Source organism: Macrotis lagotis, chromosome 2 (genome assembly GCF_037893015.1).
Source record: "Macrotis lagotis isolate mMagLag1 chromosome 2, bilby.v1.9.chrom.fasta, whole genome shotgun sequence".
Classification (NCBI taxonomy): domain Eukaryota; kingdom Metazoa; phylum Chordata; class Mammalia; order Peramelemorphia; family Peramelidae; genus Macrotis; species Macrotis lagotis.
Genome location: NC_133659.1, coordinates 95,242,307 through 95,261,364, shown reverse-complemented (window position 1 = coordinate 95,261,364; position 19,058 = coordinate 95,242,307). Strand labels below are relative to the sequence as shown.

The 19,058-nt window shown below is 34.1% G+C and overlaps 1 protein-coding gene across 1 annotated transcript in view; it reads right to left on the bottom strand.

The window, feature by feature from the left end:
* Positions 1-19,058, bottom strand: part of CRB1 (crumbs cell polarity complex component 1) — a 286,152-nt gene that overhangs the window by 185,163 nt on the left and 81,931 nt on the right. Inside the window, exon 4 of the mRNA XM_074220895.1 lies at positions 15,559-15,635. Coding sequence (XP_074076996.1) covers positions 15,559-15,635 — 77 coding nt within the window. The remainder of the gene's footprint in view (positions 1-15,558; positions 15,636-19,058) is intronic.

Sequence of the window (19,058 nt, the reverse complement as noted above, 5' to 3'; positions counted from 1 at the left end):
TATTTTGTAAAAAACTAAAAAGGGGTTCTTTTAAATTAGTAGCATGCTGTGTTATGCTCTTACAAGATAACAATTCTGTGGTTAAAAAAAGGGTTAAGCGACCTTTAATGTTGAATTTGTTTGTCTCAGGTCTGTTTCTAAAGCTTTCTATCCTGTTGTTATAGAAACCACTTGCTGCTGAAAATCTTGCATTAAGATTATTGCTATAGTAACCACACACACACACACACACACACACACACACACACACACACACAAACAACATCCCACAAAGAAGCTGGTTAATCTGAACGTTCATTTTTCCATCCAAAAAGAAAAAAAAATTAGTTTTGCTTCCACAATGCTCTTGGGTTGGAAGAAATAAAGAAAAAACAATTTTACAAGATTTTCTTAAAGAAGGGGAAATAGAGCTGTAAGCCATACTAAGCATAGTAAATGAAAAGCTTTTTTAAAAAAATTTCCAAGATATTGCTTAGGTCTTATTTTTAAATGAGACAGTCTTGATAATCAAATGACCTAAATAGAAATTTTTAAAAGATGTTTTATTTTTCATCTGTCTCTTTGGAAAGTGAAAGGTAAGAAAATGTAAATGGCAATAGAATGTTAGTTTTTTATATACATATATATAAACAATACATAAATGTATATATATACACAAAAACATATAAATACATGTATGTATATATATATGCATATATATGCATATGTATATCTCCTTGGAGGTTCTCTTCAGCCTAGGATAATATAAACAGTGTTTACTATTCCAGTCTCAGATTAAAAAATAATCATGCTTAGGATATGATAGACTTCCTTACCATAAAACCAAAATTGCTAAGATGGGCTTTATTAAGTTTTAATAAGGTATACCATATATAATGCCATTCTATGCCATACCATTTCATAGGTTAAATTGCTAAAATGCTGCTATCCCTGTCTCCGGAGGAAGTTAAGAGCAACCAAATTATTTATTTGATTCTTATATTACTGTCTTGAGCAATAATGCCAGTATTTGTGTAGACAACAAATGTTAGAGAATAAGAGAATTCTGAGGTGGAAGGAACCTTAGAAATCATTTAATCCAGGGGTTCATAACCTGGGAACCATAAACTTTTAAATATATAAACTGGTTTTCTTTTTAATATTACATATTTTATTTTATGCCTTTAAAAACATTATTCTCTAAGGAGAGGTCCATAGATTTCACCAGACTGAGGTGTCCAGGACACACACCAAAAGCTAAAGGAATCCCAGGTTGAATCTACTGCCACATCACAACCCTCTTTTACAGATAGCTGAGGCCCAGAAAGCTTAAATGACTTTTCTATGATAAGCAAGGTAGTGGTAGAACTGGACCTAGAGATCAATTTTCATTATGTTTGATTCAGTGGTTTTTACCCCCACTTTTCAAGAGCTGCTTTGGAATATGAAGCCCCAAAATAGGGAATCTTTCCTTTAAGGAGCCTTTTTTTTCTGATGTACTAATAAACTATATGATGGTCCTTTTTGGTTGAATACTGACTATATTTTATATTTTAGCACAGAAATATAAATCACTAGACATTTTTTCACTGCAAGACTGATGTGAATTCTATCTCAAGGTCAACTATTTTGTTTGTCCTAAAGTTTCCTAACATAATTCCTTTATTACCTCAATATTTAATGGATTTGTAATTTTTAAAAAATTAAATATCTTTACTTAAACTAACATCTTTCCACCTAATTACATCATATTTTATAGCTTAAAATGATATAAAATCTTGAAAATATAAGGTTAAGAAGCAGGTTACAAAAGCAAGGGAACAATAAGTCACTAAGTCCAGTGGGTACATTTCCTTCTTTCTTTACTGAACACTGTGTCTTATTTAAGGTGTAAAATATTTTATTTATTCTGTGACTCAGCACAGTGGTTGAACCTCATACAGTATACTCTCTCCCCTCAAAAATATTTTATATTTAGCAACATAAAAGAGAAAAGGCTCTGCACACAGGCTTATAAAAATGAGTATGGTAGTACTGAATTACTTAATTTCTTGTTCAGTCATTTTCAGTTCTATTTAATTATTCATAATTCTATTTAAGGTTTTTTTGACAAAGATACTTGAGTGGTTTGCCATTTCTTCTCTAGCTCATTTTACAGATGGGAAAACTGAGACAAACAGGGTTAAATGACTTGCCCAGGGTCACATACCTAGTGTCTGAGATCATATTTGAACTCAGGTCTTCCTGATTCCGGGCCAGCTTTCTAACCATTATACCACCGAGCTACCCATTAGAATCTTTAACTTGGGAAAACATGATAAATTGTGTATCTAGGAAAAATGCATAAAGGTTGAAGACATGTTGCATGTTACATGATTTAAAGGATATGTTCTATATTGAAGAAGTCTTTGAAAATTTAAAAAGTTTTTTTAAAAAAGTAATGTGATTTTCTTTATAAAATAAGCAAAAGGCTTAAAGATGTAAAAAAAGAAAGAATAGGAAAGATATAGAAATAATATGAATTTAAAGCTGATTTTAAGAAAGAACAGACTGCTATGGATTCTTTTATTAATTTCTGCTACTGAACCAGTTTCTTCTGTAATTTTCCCAAAAAACTAAGCCCCACATGTTCAAAGACAAAATATGTAAATAGAATGGATTAATAGGAAATGATTGTGTAGTAAGATTCTCATCAGTTGCCTTAGCAATTTTCAAGAGGTGAAAATTTGGGTAGGAGTGGAAGGAAAGCATAATGGAACAATAATTCATAGTATCTGTAAGCAACTTGCCCCCAAACATTCTAAAAGGAGAGAATCATATGGTTTGATGATGAATGTATTTCATGGTGTTTGACAAAACACATTTTCACTGTTGGGAAATATGCCTATTCTTACTGTTTTAATTAAAATTCCTCCCTGCCTAGGAACTCAGAAGACCTAGATGAGGGCTTCAAAAGTTGCTAAAACCCCAAATTTGTCATAGACAAACCTGGTAATAAATATTCACTTAAGACAAAACTTGAAATCTCAATATAGGTGGAAGATCTATAGCATACTTTATAATTACACATTATTTTATATTTTGCAAAGCATTTTTCTATACATAATCTCATTTAATCTTCACATTCATGAGAAGGTGGTAGAAATTTTTAACAGATGAGGACAGTGAGTCTCAGAAAGGCAGAATAACTTACAACCTCAGGATTATAGATGCAGAATTAGACTCTATTTTTACAATCACTTAAAAGCTCATTAAAAAATCTTGTCATGGGGCAGCTAGGTGGCGCAGTGGATAGGGCATGGGTCCTGGAGTCAGGAGGACCTGAGTTCAAATTCGACCCCAAAAACTTAATAATTACCTAGCTGTGTGGCCTTGGACAAGTCAGTTGACTCCATTGCCTTGAAAAAACTAAAAAGTAAAAGTGTCTGAAGAAAGATTCAAGCTCAGGTTCTTCCTGACTCCAAATCCCACACCCTAATCATTGTGTAAGTCTTGGGATTTGTCCTTCATTCTCAAAGAAGATAAAAACAAACAAACAAACAAAAAAATCTTGTGGAATCCATAAAGTTCAAACTACACACCCCTCCCACTAATATTTTGGGTTTTTTAAAGCTAACTGAGGCAAAAACAGATTAATAAATCTGTGCCAGGTTACAATACCTAGTGAGTACTAGAGAAAGAATTTTCCAGTTTCTAGGGCCAGGGCCTCATCCATTCTTCATGCTCATTTTTATATAGCTACCAAGTGGCAGAGTCAATATTTCAATCCAGTTCTTTGCTAATCCAGGTTAAATTCTCCTTCATTTATATCTCACTGCCTTTTTTATTTAGAAAACTGACATAATTCTCCAGGAGGCAGCAAAGATTAGATACAGTCAAAAAGATATTACTTAAAAGCAAATCAGAAAAATGAATATCTCACCTTCTCATGGACCTCAGAGATTGTATCAGACAAATTTTTTTGAAATTCTGATATAAGGAACTTGAAGAAACAATGGTTGTTGTCATTTTCTAACTACATTTTATTTAAAAAAACAGAAACAATTTGATTATTCAAATTACTATTTGCCTTTTCCAGGCTATCCATACTGCAGCAAAAAACAAAAACAAAAAACCCCAAATACATATCTAATTAATTGCAAAACTAGAAGCAAAGCACCCTGAACTTAGTGAATAATTTGAATGCTGTACCTGAAGATTACGTTTAATTAAAGACACTCTGTAGAAAATGCTAACAAATGTATTTGACTGTATAAATATGACCTGTTGCTTTACTTGACTTTTCTCATTTGTCTATTTATGCAATTTTATTTTGGCCATATCTACTTTCTCTATATAAGGCAGACTTCCTATTCATAGGCTAAAAATTATACTTATCCATATGCCATTTTTTTTATTTTTCCAAACTGGATATTTGGAATCTATGAATGACTGAATCTTTCTCTTTTGACCCTAGAGCACTTTTTTCCTTACGACTCTCCTTTGTCCTTTATATACATATATGTAATGTATATGTAATATACAATGAAATATATATTTTATATATATACATATATATGTATATGTTATCTTTCACAGAAATTTCATCATGGAAGGTCTAGTATGCCTCTAGGTTTGTGCCACAAAAATGAAATCACTGGCAGGACCTTCTATGTTTGAGGGACTTAGTAAACAGTCGCAAAATGTTGTTAGCTTCCTAGGCCTATAGTCCTAGCCTAAAACCTTGTAACATGACCCAGAACAGGAGTTCCAAGCACTCAGTCTCGCATGTACTCCCAACAGATAAAAATGTAATTGGGAAAGATTTAACAAAATAGATAAAAAAAAATAGTAGAGCATTGATAACATTCATGGTTGCTTTTCTAAGTCAAAATGCACCTACAGGAATCTGTAAATAAGGTTTAGTAATACCTTTTTTCTATTTGAATTTGACTTGTAATTGTGGGGAAAGTTGAAAGATTATTAAACCACAGTAAAACTAACAATTATAATCTCAAAGCATGATTTGTAGAATTTAAAGAGTGGGTTTTATAATTCCTGATATTTCAATGGCTAAAAGAAAAGAGAAAAAAATTCAATCCCTATTTCACAGGTCTTTTTTCAAATGGTAACAACATCATACTTGTCCACTTTGAAGGGTACTGTCTAGCCAGTTTATAAATTTGACATAAGTCGTATGTGTGTGGTGCTTTTGAAGAGGTTATTCTGTCTCTCTCTAGTTTTTGTTTGTTTGTTTTCAGATCCCACTGAGGTAAAAGGACAGACCAGCATGTTACTCTGTATTTTGACTATAACCTGGATAGAATGTTCTTTTTATTTATTGAGGAAAATAAAATGAAACCTCAGAATCTGCATACATCTAGATCCATACCTAGGATTAAATAGCTCAAATTATTTAACCTTCAGCAATTTCTAGTAAAATTCCTCACATATAAGTGATTCTGAATGTCTGCTGACATTACATTTATTAAATATAGCAGCAAAATGTCTTCCCCCAAAAGAAGGGTGTTATTGAACTATAAACTTCACACACTTCAAACTCCTTTGCACACATATGAATGCCCAAACACAAAGGTTGTGTTCATTCAGTTTGTTTTTTTTCTTTTCTTGTTACTGTACATTAACAAATAATGGCATCTTCTCACAATAAGAAATTGATAAACGCTGGGAATATGGTATTTAAAATACTTGTCCTGGTCCCATTTACTTGTCTAAACAGACTTCCAGGGATCCTGAGGTTAGGGAAGATCAAGATCTTGTGCAAAGAACGGGTCCACATCCACTGTGCTTTCAATTTCCCATGAAAGAACTATTAAATTCATTTATGACAGACATCTTCCTGTCTGTGTTATAAGATACATTTGTAAGCCAGTATTGTAGAATGGTTAGTTGTCCATGATTATATATTCACACTGGATATTTGCATGTGTCAGGGGGCTGACTTTTGACACTTCATTTATCTGGGACCTCGTGTACTTTAGTATTCTAAGAAAAGCAGTTGCTGAATATTCTCAGATAGCAATTGCTGATTTGCACATGAGAGGGCAGCTGCTCATTATTTATATGTGACTTGCTAGGGAAGAGGAAAAGAAAGGAAGGGAAAGGGGAAGAGAAGGAAGAGGAAAAAGAAAGGGACAAATGAAGCAAATGGGGAGAGGGAAGAAAGAAGAGAAGGAGGAGGGGAGGGAAGAAAGAGGAGGATGGAAAAGAGAAGAGGGAAAGGATAAAAGGAGGAGTGGAGGGGGAAAAGGAAGGGAAGAGAAAGGAGACAGTGGAGGAAGGGAAAAAAGAGTGGAAGGGGATAAAGGGGATAAAAATAGGAAGAGATGATAGATAAAAAGGAAAAAGAGGAGAACATCTCTGCATTATACCAGTTATAGACTGAAAACTGGTGGAGAAAAAGAATCTTGCCAAAGGTGCAGAGTTGGAGAGACTTTTGTCACCACTGGATTAAGGGTTGCTACCTCTTCCTAAAAGAACATTATATTCAGCTGAAGAAATATTACCTATGTCTGGAGCTAGAAATGACAAATATTTTCAACTTATTAAAATATTTTTGAAATCCCTATTACTACATCAAAATGTTTCAAATCAGACATTTCCTTCTGAATAAATAATAATATATAGTAAATAACAAATTGATAATCGTATACATGCCTACTCTGCATCTGTCTAAGAGCAATGGAAAACAGTTACCTCTCAATTAAATGAACTGATAAAAAATAATTATGTCCAGCTAAAATTTTTTAAAAAGAAATTTATCATCCTTCATTTATATTTATTCTTCATGCTACCTCATACTAGTCCATTCAAGGTGCCTCATTTAGCTCGTGTAACAGTCAGAATCAAACCTCAGTAGTTTCTAACAGTCAGTATATTCACTAATCTGTTAAGGATGGCATGTCATTGATGGATAACCTCTCTCAAATAATAGTTATAGTGGCAAAGAACTTATCTGCAGAGCCAGATTTCCTGATCCCATTCAACAATGCATAGGTTAGCCTATGCTAGGACAAAAACAAAAACAGTATTCAAATTGAGTAAAGGATGTCACTAAAAAAGTTCAGTGCTGAAAACCATAGAGATAACAAAATATACCTTACTCTGATCCAGTTTGTCATTATCCCTTGTCTAAACAATGCTTAAGTTCTTGTTTTAAAACATGGTCTACCCCTTCAGTAGCCAAGAGGCTATTATAAAACTAGAATTAAAGCACCATTAGTCAGCCGCCTTTCACTTATTTTAGAAGACAAGGAAGAAAGAGAAGAAAGAAGGGAGGGGAAAGAAGGAAACAAATGGGCAAAGAAAAGAAAGAAAAGGAGGAATTGGAAAAAGGACGAGGAGGAGGAGGAGGAAAAGGGGAAAGGGGAACATATTTAATGAAAGGCTATTGGCACAGGGCAGCTAGGCAGCACAGTGGATAGAGCGCCAGCCCTGGAATCAGTAGGACCTGAGTTCAAAACCAGTCTCAGACATTAATTACCTAACTGTATGACTTTGGGCAAGTAACTTAACCCCATCGCCTTGTCAAAAAAAAATGAACATGAAAGGCTATAGGCAACTAGGAGCAAATGTTCAATGCATTTTTGCCTTCATTAGAAAACTTTTTTCCCATGGAGTCATTCAGAAAAGCAATGAGGTCCTCTAGCTAGATATCTGCTTTAATTCTTTTCTTCCTCTTATCACTAAGGAAATGGTGAGAAAGCCAACCCAGGCCCACTGAGGCAAATATGCCAATATTTAATCACCACCAACAAATTAACTCTTCCCATTTTGTAGAGAAGTAGAGATTTGATGATAGTACTTTAATTGACTATCTATTGTCATTCTTTTTATTTGATCAAGACTGATGAGCCTCTAGATGGAGACTTAGTCTACTCTTGGGAATCACATCATTCCTAAAATGAAAAGATAAAAAGGATAAAATAAAAGGGTCTACTGCATCTATTTTTTTCCAGAGTCTTATATTTAACTGATTTACTTAACTAAAATTGGGTGTTGCATTTAGAATACCATCACTACATAAATATGTTATATGGAACCCCAAAACAATTCCTAGATAGAGAAGGGTCTCGGTCTCTCTCTCTCTCTCTCTCTCTCTCTCTCTCTCTCTCGGGAAGTACCCTCCATCTTGTCCTTCATACTTAAGGACGGACATTTTGGCCCACTAAATAGAGTTTTGCTTATGTGACAACCTCTTTCACTTTGTCCAGTTTTTTAAAATTATCATTCACCATGACTATATTATTTACATATGCCAGGATATTTTCCTAGATACATTTCATAGCCCAAACCTATTCCCATCAGATCACCAGCTCTAGTGTACCTTTAAAATCTATTAAAATTATAGAGAAGTCTTGCTTATCTCTCTACAATTATTTATTTATTCAGAAGGAAAAGTCTTTCTTAGAGCAGTTAGAAGTTTATCTATCCAGATACAGCTTTCATATGTGTAATGCCTGTCCTCAAGTCCATTCGTGTTGGACTCTGCTAATTAGTAGAGCTGGAAGTCAACAGTCTTCATAAGGGCCAGGTGGAGTTGGTGAGAATCAAGAGCTCCAGGTCCTGGTCAGTCTTCCTCTGGGGATTCTCCAAAGCATGCATACATTGAATTAGTTTCCATCTTTGAGGACAAGGTCGAAGAGGCCAAACCCACTTTATACTGAGAAAACGAGTGGGTCATCTCCATCATGTCCCTATTACCAGCATGCCACTCTAAAGACTGAAGGAGTTTTCTTTTGAATGAGATCAAGTACATTCTCTTCTGGTTGAACCCAGTTATCTCTTTCTCAGTAGGAGAGTTCCTTTATACTCTGTATTGTCTGGCATAGATTCACTTATATAAATCTCTGATTACTGCTTTGCTTCGGATAAATGGACTTCCTTACTATTCTCTAGGAGTGTTCATTGTGGACCTGATATTAGGTCAGGAGACATGTCTTGGGATCCTCCCTCTTCCCAAAAAATGACAAAGTGATCAAATTAACTCAAGTTTGATCATATCCCCATAGACTAATGATATTTAGGAGGGAGGAGATATACTTCTTGCAAAATATACCCATTCTCTGAGTAGAACAGAGTAGTGACCATCTCCCTCTTCTGGCAGAAATGAAAGTCTCCTTTGGAGAAGGGTAGGGGAAGAAGAGGCAAGAGATTTCTATTCTACCCCCCCCCACTTCAAATTGCACCCAAGGACATACCTTGTGCCACAGATGGGCCTTTTCAATACAAGTATGGCTCCATAACACTACATATGACACTGATATCCTCATTATGCAGACCATTTCAGTGTCTGCCAGATGGTATTATATGACATTAAACTGAATGAATTTGTCAGATACAATCAAACCACCCTCAAATTCTCTTTTTATATTTAGTATAATCAGTGATGAACTATAACAAAAACCTGTGTTCACAGCAGTCATCAAGTGAATGAAGCATTTATTAAGCAATTATTATGTGCAAAGCACTGTGCTAAGAACTAGGGATACATACAAAAAAAAGATAAAATAGTCACTGTTCTCAAGGAGCTCATATTTTAAAAGAAGAGTAAAAACATAAAAAAACTGTAAGTCAGTTAGAAAGGTCTCATGGTCATTAGGGTGTAGCTACAAGGTAAAGAATAATGCCTCTTTTAATGTCATTTCACTTTTGAAATAATATGAATTGGCATGAAATGCTTTTGGCCCATGCTGGTACAGTTATTCCTGGTACTTCAAGCCCCTAATTTTTTTTCACCCAATGCAAATAAATTTCTTGGCAATGATATTACCCAGGGATATTGGTCTTCAGGTTCTTACTACCTTTATCATTATGTTGGAATGTTATTACAAAGCTGTCACTTCTTCCAAACCTCATTATATATGTTTGATACATCAAAAATAATTGTAAAAATGCCATATCAAGATACAATTCCTATTGTTATCAAAGAGTAAGCACAGCTGAGCAGTAGACCATAGATGCAAAGAAGCAGATTAGCAGGTCAACAATTCTGAGATGCTCTGCCAAGGGAGATTAGTTCAGCACATTCAGGATCAGGCCAGTTTAATAGTGGAAACATTTGTTCGACACAGGTGCGATGCCTATCAGGAAACTTTTATATATGGTTCCTGAGATAGAAAAAGGGGCGTCAAATGATATATTCCATACTGATAAATTTTTCTGGCTTCATATCGCCATTGCTTTTGTAGTTATTCATTTGTTTCAGTCATGTGACTCTTTGTCTTGGCAGAGATACTAGAGTGTTTTTGCCATTTTCTTCTCATTTCACAGCTGAGGAAACTGAGGGAAAAGAAGATTAAGTGACTTGCTCAGGGTCATACAACTAGTAAGTGAGGTCAGATTTGAACTCACAAAGATGAGTCTTCCTGACTTTATCCCCAGGACTCCATGCACTGTGCCACCTCACTGCCCCTGATGTGCCTTATTATCCTAGAATTTTAAGTATCTGTGCCTCCCTCTATCACCCTCCCCATGCACACTATACATACTTGGTGGAAAAGCACGGCCTTATTTTAATTTATATTATTTTAAATCATTGTATAGTTTAAACATTATATAAATATTAGTGGTTGATTTATTAATAGAAAATACACTAATGAGAGCACATTAGTGGAAGAGTATAACCTTAATTTTATAGTTTAAATGTTATATAAATAGTGGTTAATTTATTAATATTTGAAAATACATTAATGGGGGCTCATGAGCAAAAGCTTTGGTAATAATAATTGCTCACAAAGGTTGGTCCTAGGCACTTTAGAGTAGTAACATATAGTTATCACTCTTTTTCTGGAAAAAAACCATATCCTGCCAATATGGAGGCAAGTAAACCATAAAGAGATAAAGACTGATTGTCTCTGATTTACCAATAAATATTTATTTTGATAGCACTAAACAAAATGAAGTCACCAAAGAGAATTAGTTTTCTCAACATAGATCATCTGAGATTAAACATTGTCTCTTCTCTGATTTTATTTTACATTTAAACAGATTTGATAAATCATGTGGATATTTGTATCTGTTCATTTTTTCTTTTTTTTTTTTACCTATTATAGACTATGGGGTTTTGTGTATCAGATTTCTGAGGCTTTACTGAAACAAGAACAATGGGTGAAGAAGATATGATTACTACAAAGTTTGCAACTATTTTTTAAGACCTGTGGGATTAAGTGGCTTGCCCAAGGCCACACAGCTAGGTAATTATTAAATGTCTGAGACCGGATCTGAACTCAGGTACTCCTGACTCCAGGGCCAGTACTCAATCCACTGCACCACCTAGCCACCCCCCAAAGTTTGTAACTATTATAAAAAAAAAGGGAAAGGAATATGAAGGAGGAATGATATAGAATTCTGTATTCTTATAGTATACATTTCCTTTTCTTATATTTAAATAGATAATGGTCCCTATTATGGAGACGATTGAGTTTCTCCCCCACCCCACCCTGAGTGATTTGTGAATGACATGGGTGATTACTATACCACATTGGTTTGGTTACTATGGTATCTTTTTGTGCGTTGTTGAATAGCAACTGATATTCCAAACAGCTAGAATACAGGTTGCTCTCAGCACAAGGCATTTTGAATTCAGTAATTTTTCTTACATATTTTTCTTTCATTTTAAAGAATTTTCTATTTTTTCAACTTGCTTTCAACCCTTCATCTACATGCCTGAATTATATTATTATGGAATATCTAAAACATTACAATTTAGTTGCCACTTGCAGCAAAGGGAGAAAATTTTAAAAATTGTAAAAGAGAGAGAGAGAAAAAGCTTAGCTGATGGTAGAACTAACACTTTGAATATAACTACTTTGAACTTCTTTTTTAGAAAATGTCACTGGAAAAAGCTACATCATACCAAGCCTGGTGACAAGATATGATCCATGAAGATAGTTATTTGAATTGTGTACTTTTATATAAAATGGCCACTTAAATTGTGAGATTTAGTTATCTTCTACATAACTGTTGTACTATTCACAATTTTTACTTAGAGTGTGTGTATTTACAAAAATATATAACCACATAGAGAGAGGTATATGTAAACATATATTTATATACAAAAAAATCATTACATGAGTAATATTTCTTAAATAATGTAACAAAGACAGAAATCGAAGCAATCTAATGCAATGCTAAGATAGGCACACCCTAAATGCCTAAATAGCAGAATATGAGTTTGAAAAGAGTTCACTAATTTCTATTATGATTCACTAAGCAAAACGATTCTCCTATTTATTGAGGAGTAAGTCCTGAACAAATCATGATTAATATTTATTTTATGTCACTATATCGAGATACTGTCTACCAACTCAGAGAAAACACTAGTTGCCTGTCTCATGTCCTAATTCCTCTCTAGCTACACTACTGACTCTCTTCCCAGATGGTCTCTACAAAACCTTCAAAAATCTTTCTACCATGGAAATTTAACAACTCTGACTTTCACATAATGGGCATAAACTCAGTTCTTTTAGCTTCTACTTCTAGTTGGTTGGTTTTTCTCAGAACCTCCATTTTCAAGAAAGCTAGACATGACTTCATCCTGCTCAGTCTTTACTCCTGTTTACTTTTTCTCCCCTTAGACTTTTTCTATAATGTCTCCGGATGCTTCATACCTGTCTCTTCCCTTTTCTTACTAAAAGATATGATATCTAATTTAAATTTACATATTGAATTTAAAGTTATATCCTTCCTAATTTTATATGCATAGAAAAGGTAATTATACAATATATAGAAATATAAGATTTTACCGCCACATAATCATTTCACAAAGTGACTTATATTGTCACCATTCATATAATTCTATACAATAATTATTAATAGGTAAATGAAACCAAAGGGAATAAGGAGATGGTAAAAAGATCAACTAGCTGCCCTTGATGAATTCAAGGTATTAAAGATACTAAATTATTTGATAGATATGTTACGGTTTATAGTGTTTGGAAAATTATGAAGGTGGGGAATCACATGACTGGAATGGTAAATGTTAACCCAAATAAAAATCCATATGAATGAAAAAAACAGAGTATGAAATTTGCAAACTCTAGGCCATTGATCTTAATTTAAATTTTTGAGAAAAGCCTAAAATGTATTGTTAAAAGGATGGTTCATAAATATTTAGAAAAGGAACTGATAAAGCATCAGAATGGGTCAGACAACACTATTTAAATTTATAACTATAGTATCCCTAGTTTCCAGCAAATTATTTGTTGAAATCTCTTATACTAATCACGTGGAAAAGATGGGGATTATGTGAATTAGATTTGATGTTAGTTTGACTGGATAAATTCAGAACTGGTTGAATGGCTACACCTGAAGAGTCAGCATTAATACTCTGATGTCAACTTGATCTCAATTGCCAGATATCTGTGACACAAGTAAGGGTAGAGATGGTTTTTAAAATAAATATGTGGATGATATAAAATAGGCTGGGGTAGGCAACACATTGTATAATGATCAAAAGAATCTTGACAAGATAGAAAGTTAATCTCAATTTAATAAAGTAAAATTTAATAGAAATAACCCTAAGTATCAAACTTGGGTTCAAAAAATCAACTTTATAGGGGCAGCTAGGTGGCGCAGTGGATAGAGCACTGGCCCTGGAGTCAGGAGTACCTGAGTTCAAATGCAGCCTCAGACACTTAATAATGACCTAGCTGTGTGGCCTTGGGCAAGCCATTGCCTTGAAAAAACCCTAAAAAAAATCAACTTTATAAAAGCAAAATGGAAAGGGAATGTTTGGTTGGATAACTTACTTCTGTAAAAGATTTGAATTTTTTATTAGATTGCAAGTTCAATAAATCAACAGCGATACTTTAGGATTATCAAAAAAGTGAATGAGATTTTGGACATCAGTAAGAGAGGAATAAATTCTAGAAGTAAATACAAGATAATCCCACTATATTTTTACCTTGGTAAAACCACATGTGAATGTTGTGTTCAGTTCGTGTCCAACATTCCTTAATAACCTAGCAGGTATCCAGAAGAAGTAAACCAGAATGATAATATCCTTAAAATTAAAATCATATGAGGCTTCATTGCAAAATCATTTAACCCCAAAGAAGAAAAAACTTAGGGATAACAAGGTTCTAGAATTAAAAGCAATAAATAGCAGAAGTTTCAAAGAAGTCAATTTAGGCTTGATATAAAGAAAATCATTCTAGCAATTTGAGTTTTGCCCAAATGAAATGACCTACCTTTGGAGGGACTTATTCAAGTAGATGCTATATGAATTCCCCTCATCAATGTTAAAAAGAGAATTATTTTTAAAAATGAATTGGAATAGATGATACTTGAGGTCCTTTCCAACTCTAAAATTCTCTGAGTCTGTGATTTTTGAAGTCACTTCCAGCCATAAATCCTTTTATGCTAGAAAAAGGTAAACTATCTTTAGAGAAGGAAAAATTCTTCTGAAGAGACTGAATCTAGAGAGGTCAGAAAAAATATATATCTTCAAAAATATTGAGAAATGTCACCCAGCAAGAGTAGAGGGTTTATCTCAAGTAGGAGGATATAAAGCCAAATAGGTAAAGTGAGGGACATAGAATCTCTGAATGAGAAGCAAGGATGCATTATAAGGACCTGATCAAATTGTTAAAACAAAGCAACTCAGCTATTTAACAGTTTAATTGAAAAAATCTTCAAAGTATTTTTAGACAGACTTCAACAGGTTGAAAAAGATAGAGAATAACTTCCTGAATTTAGAATATATCAAAATACGGACCTTTTATTCCACCCTCCTAAATCTGCCCCTTAAAATTTTTGGAAAGAATTTAAAAATTAGTTCTTTACAGATTTTTTTTCCCAGAAGTCACATCTTTTTCATTTTTTAAAATAAGTATTCGTTTATTCATGATATTTCCTAAGGTTGATTCTAGAAAATCCTCTGGCAAAAAAATTTGTAATTAAACTAGGGAGATTCTTAGAATGAGAAATCATTAAAGTGCTAGTAAGATAAATAACAAGAAAACTGTATTTTGCAAGCATTTATGGGTATCCGTCCCTTCCTCCCTCCTTATACTGCTCAGTATAATCCATATTGGTACTTCAAAGTATTTTTTCAGTCATATATACTGAGAAAGATAATTCTTCATAGGATTCTATCTTCCCAGCTAGATTGTAAACTTCTTAAGTCTTGTTTCCTTCATGGTTCCTAGCACAACATTCTATGAAGAATTAAGAATACTCAATATTTTGTTAAATGAAATATATGAAGTTATTGCTAAAAGTTGCAAGATAGAGATCATTAGTGACGAAAGACAGTGGTGAAATCTACAGAGTAATTATATCTAAGATATGCTCTACTAAAATTCTATTTTCCAGCTAAATTATTTTCTAACTAAAATATTATAATTTATTTAGCATATTTTATCTTGTAATCTAATGAATAGGGTACACTTTTGTGCCCTGGCAAGATTATTATAATGGAATTCTACCTACATTTCCTTACACTGAATTTTTATTTTTCCATTTTTGGTATCAACAGAATTATTTCATTTCCAATCCATTTTATAAAAATGGAATTGTGATGTTTGTAGTGGTGACATTTTGGCATAAAACTTAAAAATTACCAGTTGTATTTACCTTTCATTGAGCAGATTCCAATAGAAACTGATGCCCTATATGCACCACACTCCGATTCCCCCATCTTTTGGTGATAACTGGAATCAAGAACCAAACTGCACAAACAAATTTCCAGGCTCAAATCTGGGGAAGCTGGTACAGGGTCCTCCCCAACAGATGGCTCTTAGTTCTAGAGTTCCATGTACCTCCTTTCCAACAAACCTCTAAATCAAAGTCTTTTAGAGTTCAGTGAAAATTTTATTTGTTTGAATTATTCTAGACACACACAGAAAAACAAGCCAATTATCTTCCTAAGTAAAAGGTAATTTTTAGATCCTTTCTTAAATCACTATTGTGTAAAGAGCATAGGATTAAATATAACTATGTTAGAATACAAGTTCTATGAGAGCAGGGGCTGCTTTTCATTTCTTTGTTCCTTCCTTTGATTCTTTCTTTTCTTGTTTCCCAATACTTAGCACAATGCCTAAAACAGAGCAAATTATAAATGTTTGTTGATTAGGCAAGAAATGGGATAAAAAGTTTAGATAATATACAGTCCCTGCCCTCATGAATTTTACCATGGGGGTGGGGAGGGGGGAGGAAATGCAGATAATTATAATGTACAATATTATATAAGCAATTCATCAAAACTCATGATTCATCCCTGAAGGCCCTAGAGTATGAATCTATCACCTGATGGGTTTCTATGATAGCCACAAAGGAGGATGTAGCAGGTAACGAGGGTAGATTTTGTCCAAAAGTTCAGAAGAAGGGGGAAAGTGAGAGGGAGGAGGGGAGAGGGGATGGAGGGAGGGAGGGAGGGAGAGAGAGAGAGAGAGAGAGAGAGAGAGAGAGAGAGAGAGAGAACGAACAGGAGGGAGAAAGACAGACAGAAGAGAGAACAGGAGGGAGAAAGACAGACAGAAGAGAGAAGCAGACACAAAGATAAAGATACATAGAGAGAGAGAAAGCACCAAGGGATAAAAGATTTGGTAGTGATGGAAACAAGCACAATGAATGTCTGGCTATGGCTGTCAGAGTGGAATGTTATCTATAATCAGACTCTCAATTTGACTTATCATTCATGCCTTGGGGTCAAACCATTGTCTCCCACTTTGGAGATATCTGGTCTAAATAATTCTTAAAGCCCATTCAGCCCTCAGTATAAGAAGCTTGAATATTTCTTAATTAGTTCCTAATGATTTCACCTTAGGCAACTTCACAGGATAATTTGCAGAGTTCCACTCTACTCCCCCCCACCTACATTTAATTGTTTTCAATACTTTCAGCTACTGTGATGATGAATACTCATTAAATATACCAATGACTCATATTGACAAAGAAATCTAAAAATGACCTTGTTCATATTTAGAGGACCATGTAGATCACCTATACTCTTTAGGACTATTGACTCTGATTTGAATTACATAAAACTGATAGAATGCAGGACCTTGAGGTAGAAAGACTCAAATTCAAATCTGCCTCAGATACTAACAGCTGTGTGACCCTGGACAAGTCTATTATTCCTGTTTGCCACAGTACTTTAACTCTAAAATGAGCTAGAGAAGGAAATGGCAAAACACTACAATATCTCTGCCAAGAAAACCCCAAATGTGTTCACTAAGAGTAAGAAACTACTGAAATGGCTGAACAGCATCAACAAAAATAAACAAGCCCCTAACTAGTTAGAACTAGTGGTATTGGTTTTTTCAGCCTTTTAAAACACGATTTTTCTAATCTAAATCTGCGTTTTTCCAGTGTGATTTTTACAGGCCAAAGGAAATTAATTTTAAAACAACTGTTATATCATTATGTTAGCACTTCCCTCACAGGAATATAGCACCTATCTCACAAGGTTATTTTAAGGATCAAACGAAATAACATATGTGAAGAACTTTGCAAACTCTATAGATAAAGATGTGGATATAGATAAAATTAAAGATATAAATGCTAGCTATTATAATGTAGCAGGTCAGTAAAGTTTTACTTAAAGGTGAAATGACAGTAAAACTATCATTGTATATTGTTATTTTTTTTACATTATCAGAGATGTTCAGTTAATTGAGTATTAGGGCTTCTTCCAAATAGAATGAGAGATAAGGGCTATTATCTGTCATGATTTGATAGCAGTTTAATTTGGTGAATTCAGATTCCAGAATACAGAAGAGGATATGTAGTCAACAAGTCAACCATTTCCCAGGTAATCTCATAAGTGTTGGAAAAACAAATACAAACAGAAAAAAAGAATGTACCTTCATGCATTATATTCTGTTGGGGGAAGACAAAAAATAAAAGAAAGATGAAAGGGGAGCATGGAAAGTATCTGATGGTGGTGGGGAGTATAGTAGAAAAAGTTCAGAGAATCAGGAAAGGAGCAGAGAGAGGAATGAAGACATTGCTAGCTTGGGTATTTTCCTTAGAACAGAGATTTTGGAGGGACCAGCCAATCAATGGAAGGGGCTGCAGTGGTGGAGTATATTTCCTGCACAAAAAGTCCAGGAGTTGTAAAAAAAATAAAATTAATTGTTTTATGTAAACTATTACACACACACACACGTGTGTGTTTGTATATATGCACATATATACATATATGTGCATGTATATACATATATACATTATATATTACACACACACACACACACACACACATATTCCATTATCTTTAAGACATAAACATCAGTGGATCCATTCTAAAACTCATCTTTAAACCCTCTGTGGCTATTCAGGATATAGTGAAAAAGTTTGAAGCTTTTCTAGAGAGAAAAGGATTATCTTCAAATTACTCTTCAAAGGGTCTCCTGGAAGGGAAGCACTTCCCTCCAATAACTATTGCTTCAGTGGAAATATTATCCTCAGCAGCTGATCTTTGAGGGGAAACACCATTCTCAATAGTTAATGACCTAAAGCACACACCTTCTTCCATCATTAAAGACTCCTTTAAAAATAATTAGACCTAGGAGGCAAATAGCCAATATTCTATCATTTTATGTGGATATGAGGCTAGATCTGAATTCAGAGCTTTCTAACTCCTGGTCCATTGCTCTATCAACTGTACTACTGAAGTGCCTCTATGTAAAATTCTTTTCATTTTAGACCTTCTACTCCTTGTCCTTCCATCTTCCAGCATTCATAGATACTTGATTTCTTCAAGATGACACTGCTCACCCTTTATAGCACTGGCCACATTTCCTTTCAAGTGATGTCTACCTCAAGTATGTGAAGACTTCCTTTCTATGGTAAGGGCAGATGAGAATAATTTTTTTCCATGAAGGAGGCTGAAGCAGGTTCTTAAAGCTTAGTAAGACATCGAAGAAGCCAAGGCCTTTCACTGCATCCTAGGCCATTGCTGATCATTTTGACTTTTATCTTTTCAATGGACTTGGTAGAGAATGAGGCTGATGATTCGGTAGACTCACTTAAATCTAATTCAAGCATAAATGAAGACATCACCCTGTGATATCCTTTGTTCTTTTCAAAAATGAAGGCTGATCAACAACCAAATTTCCTCTCATACCTCTTAA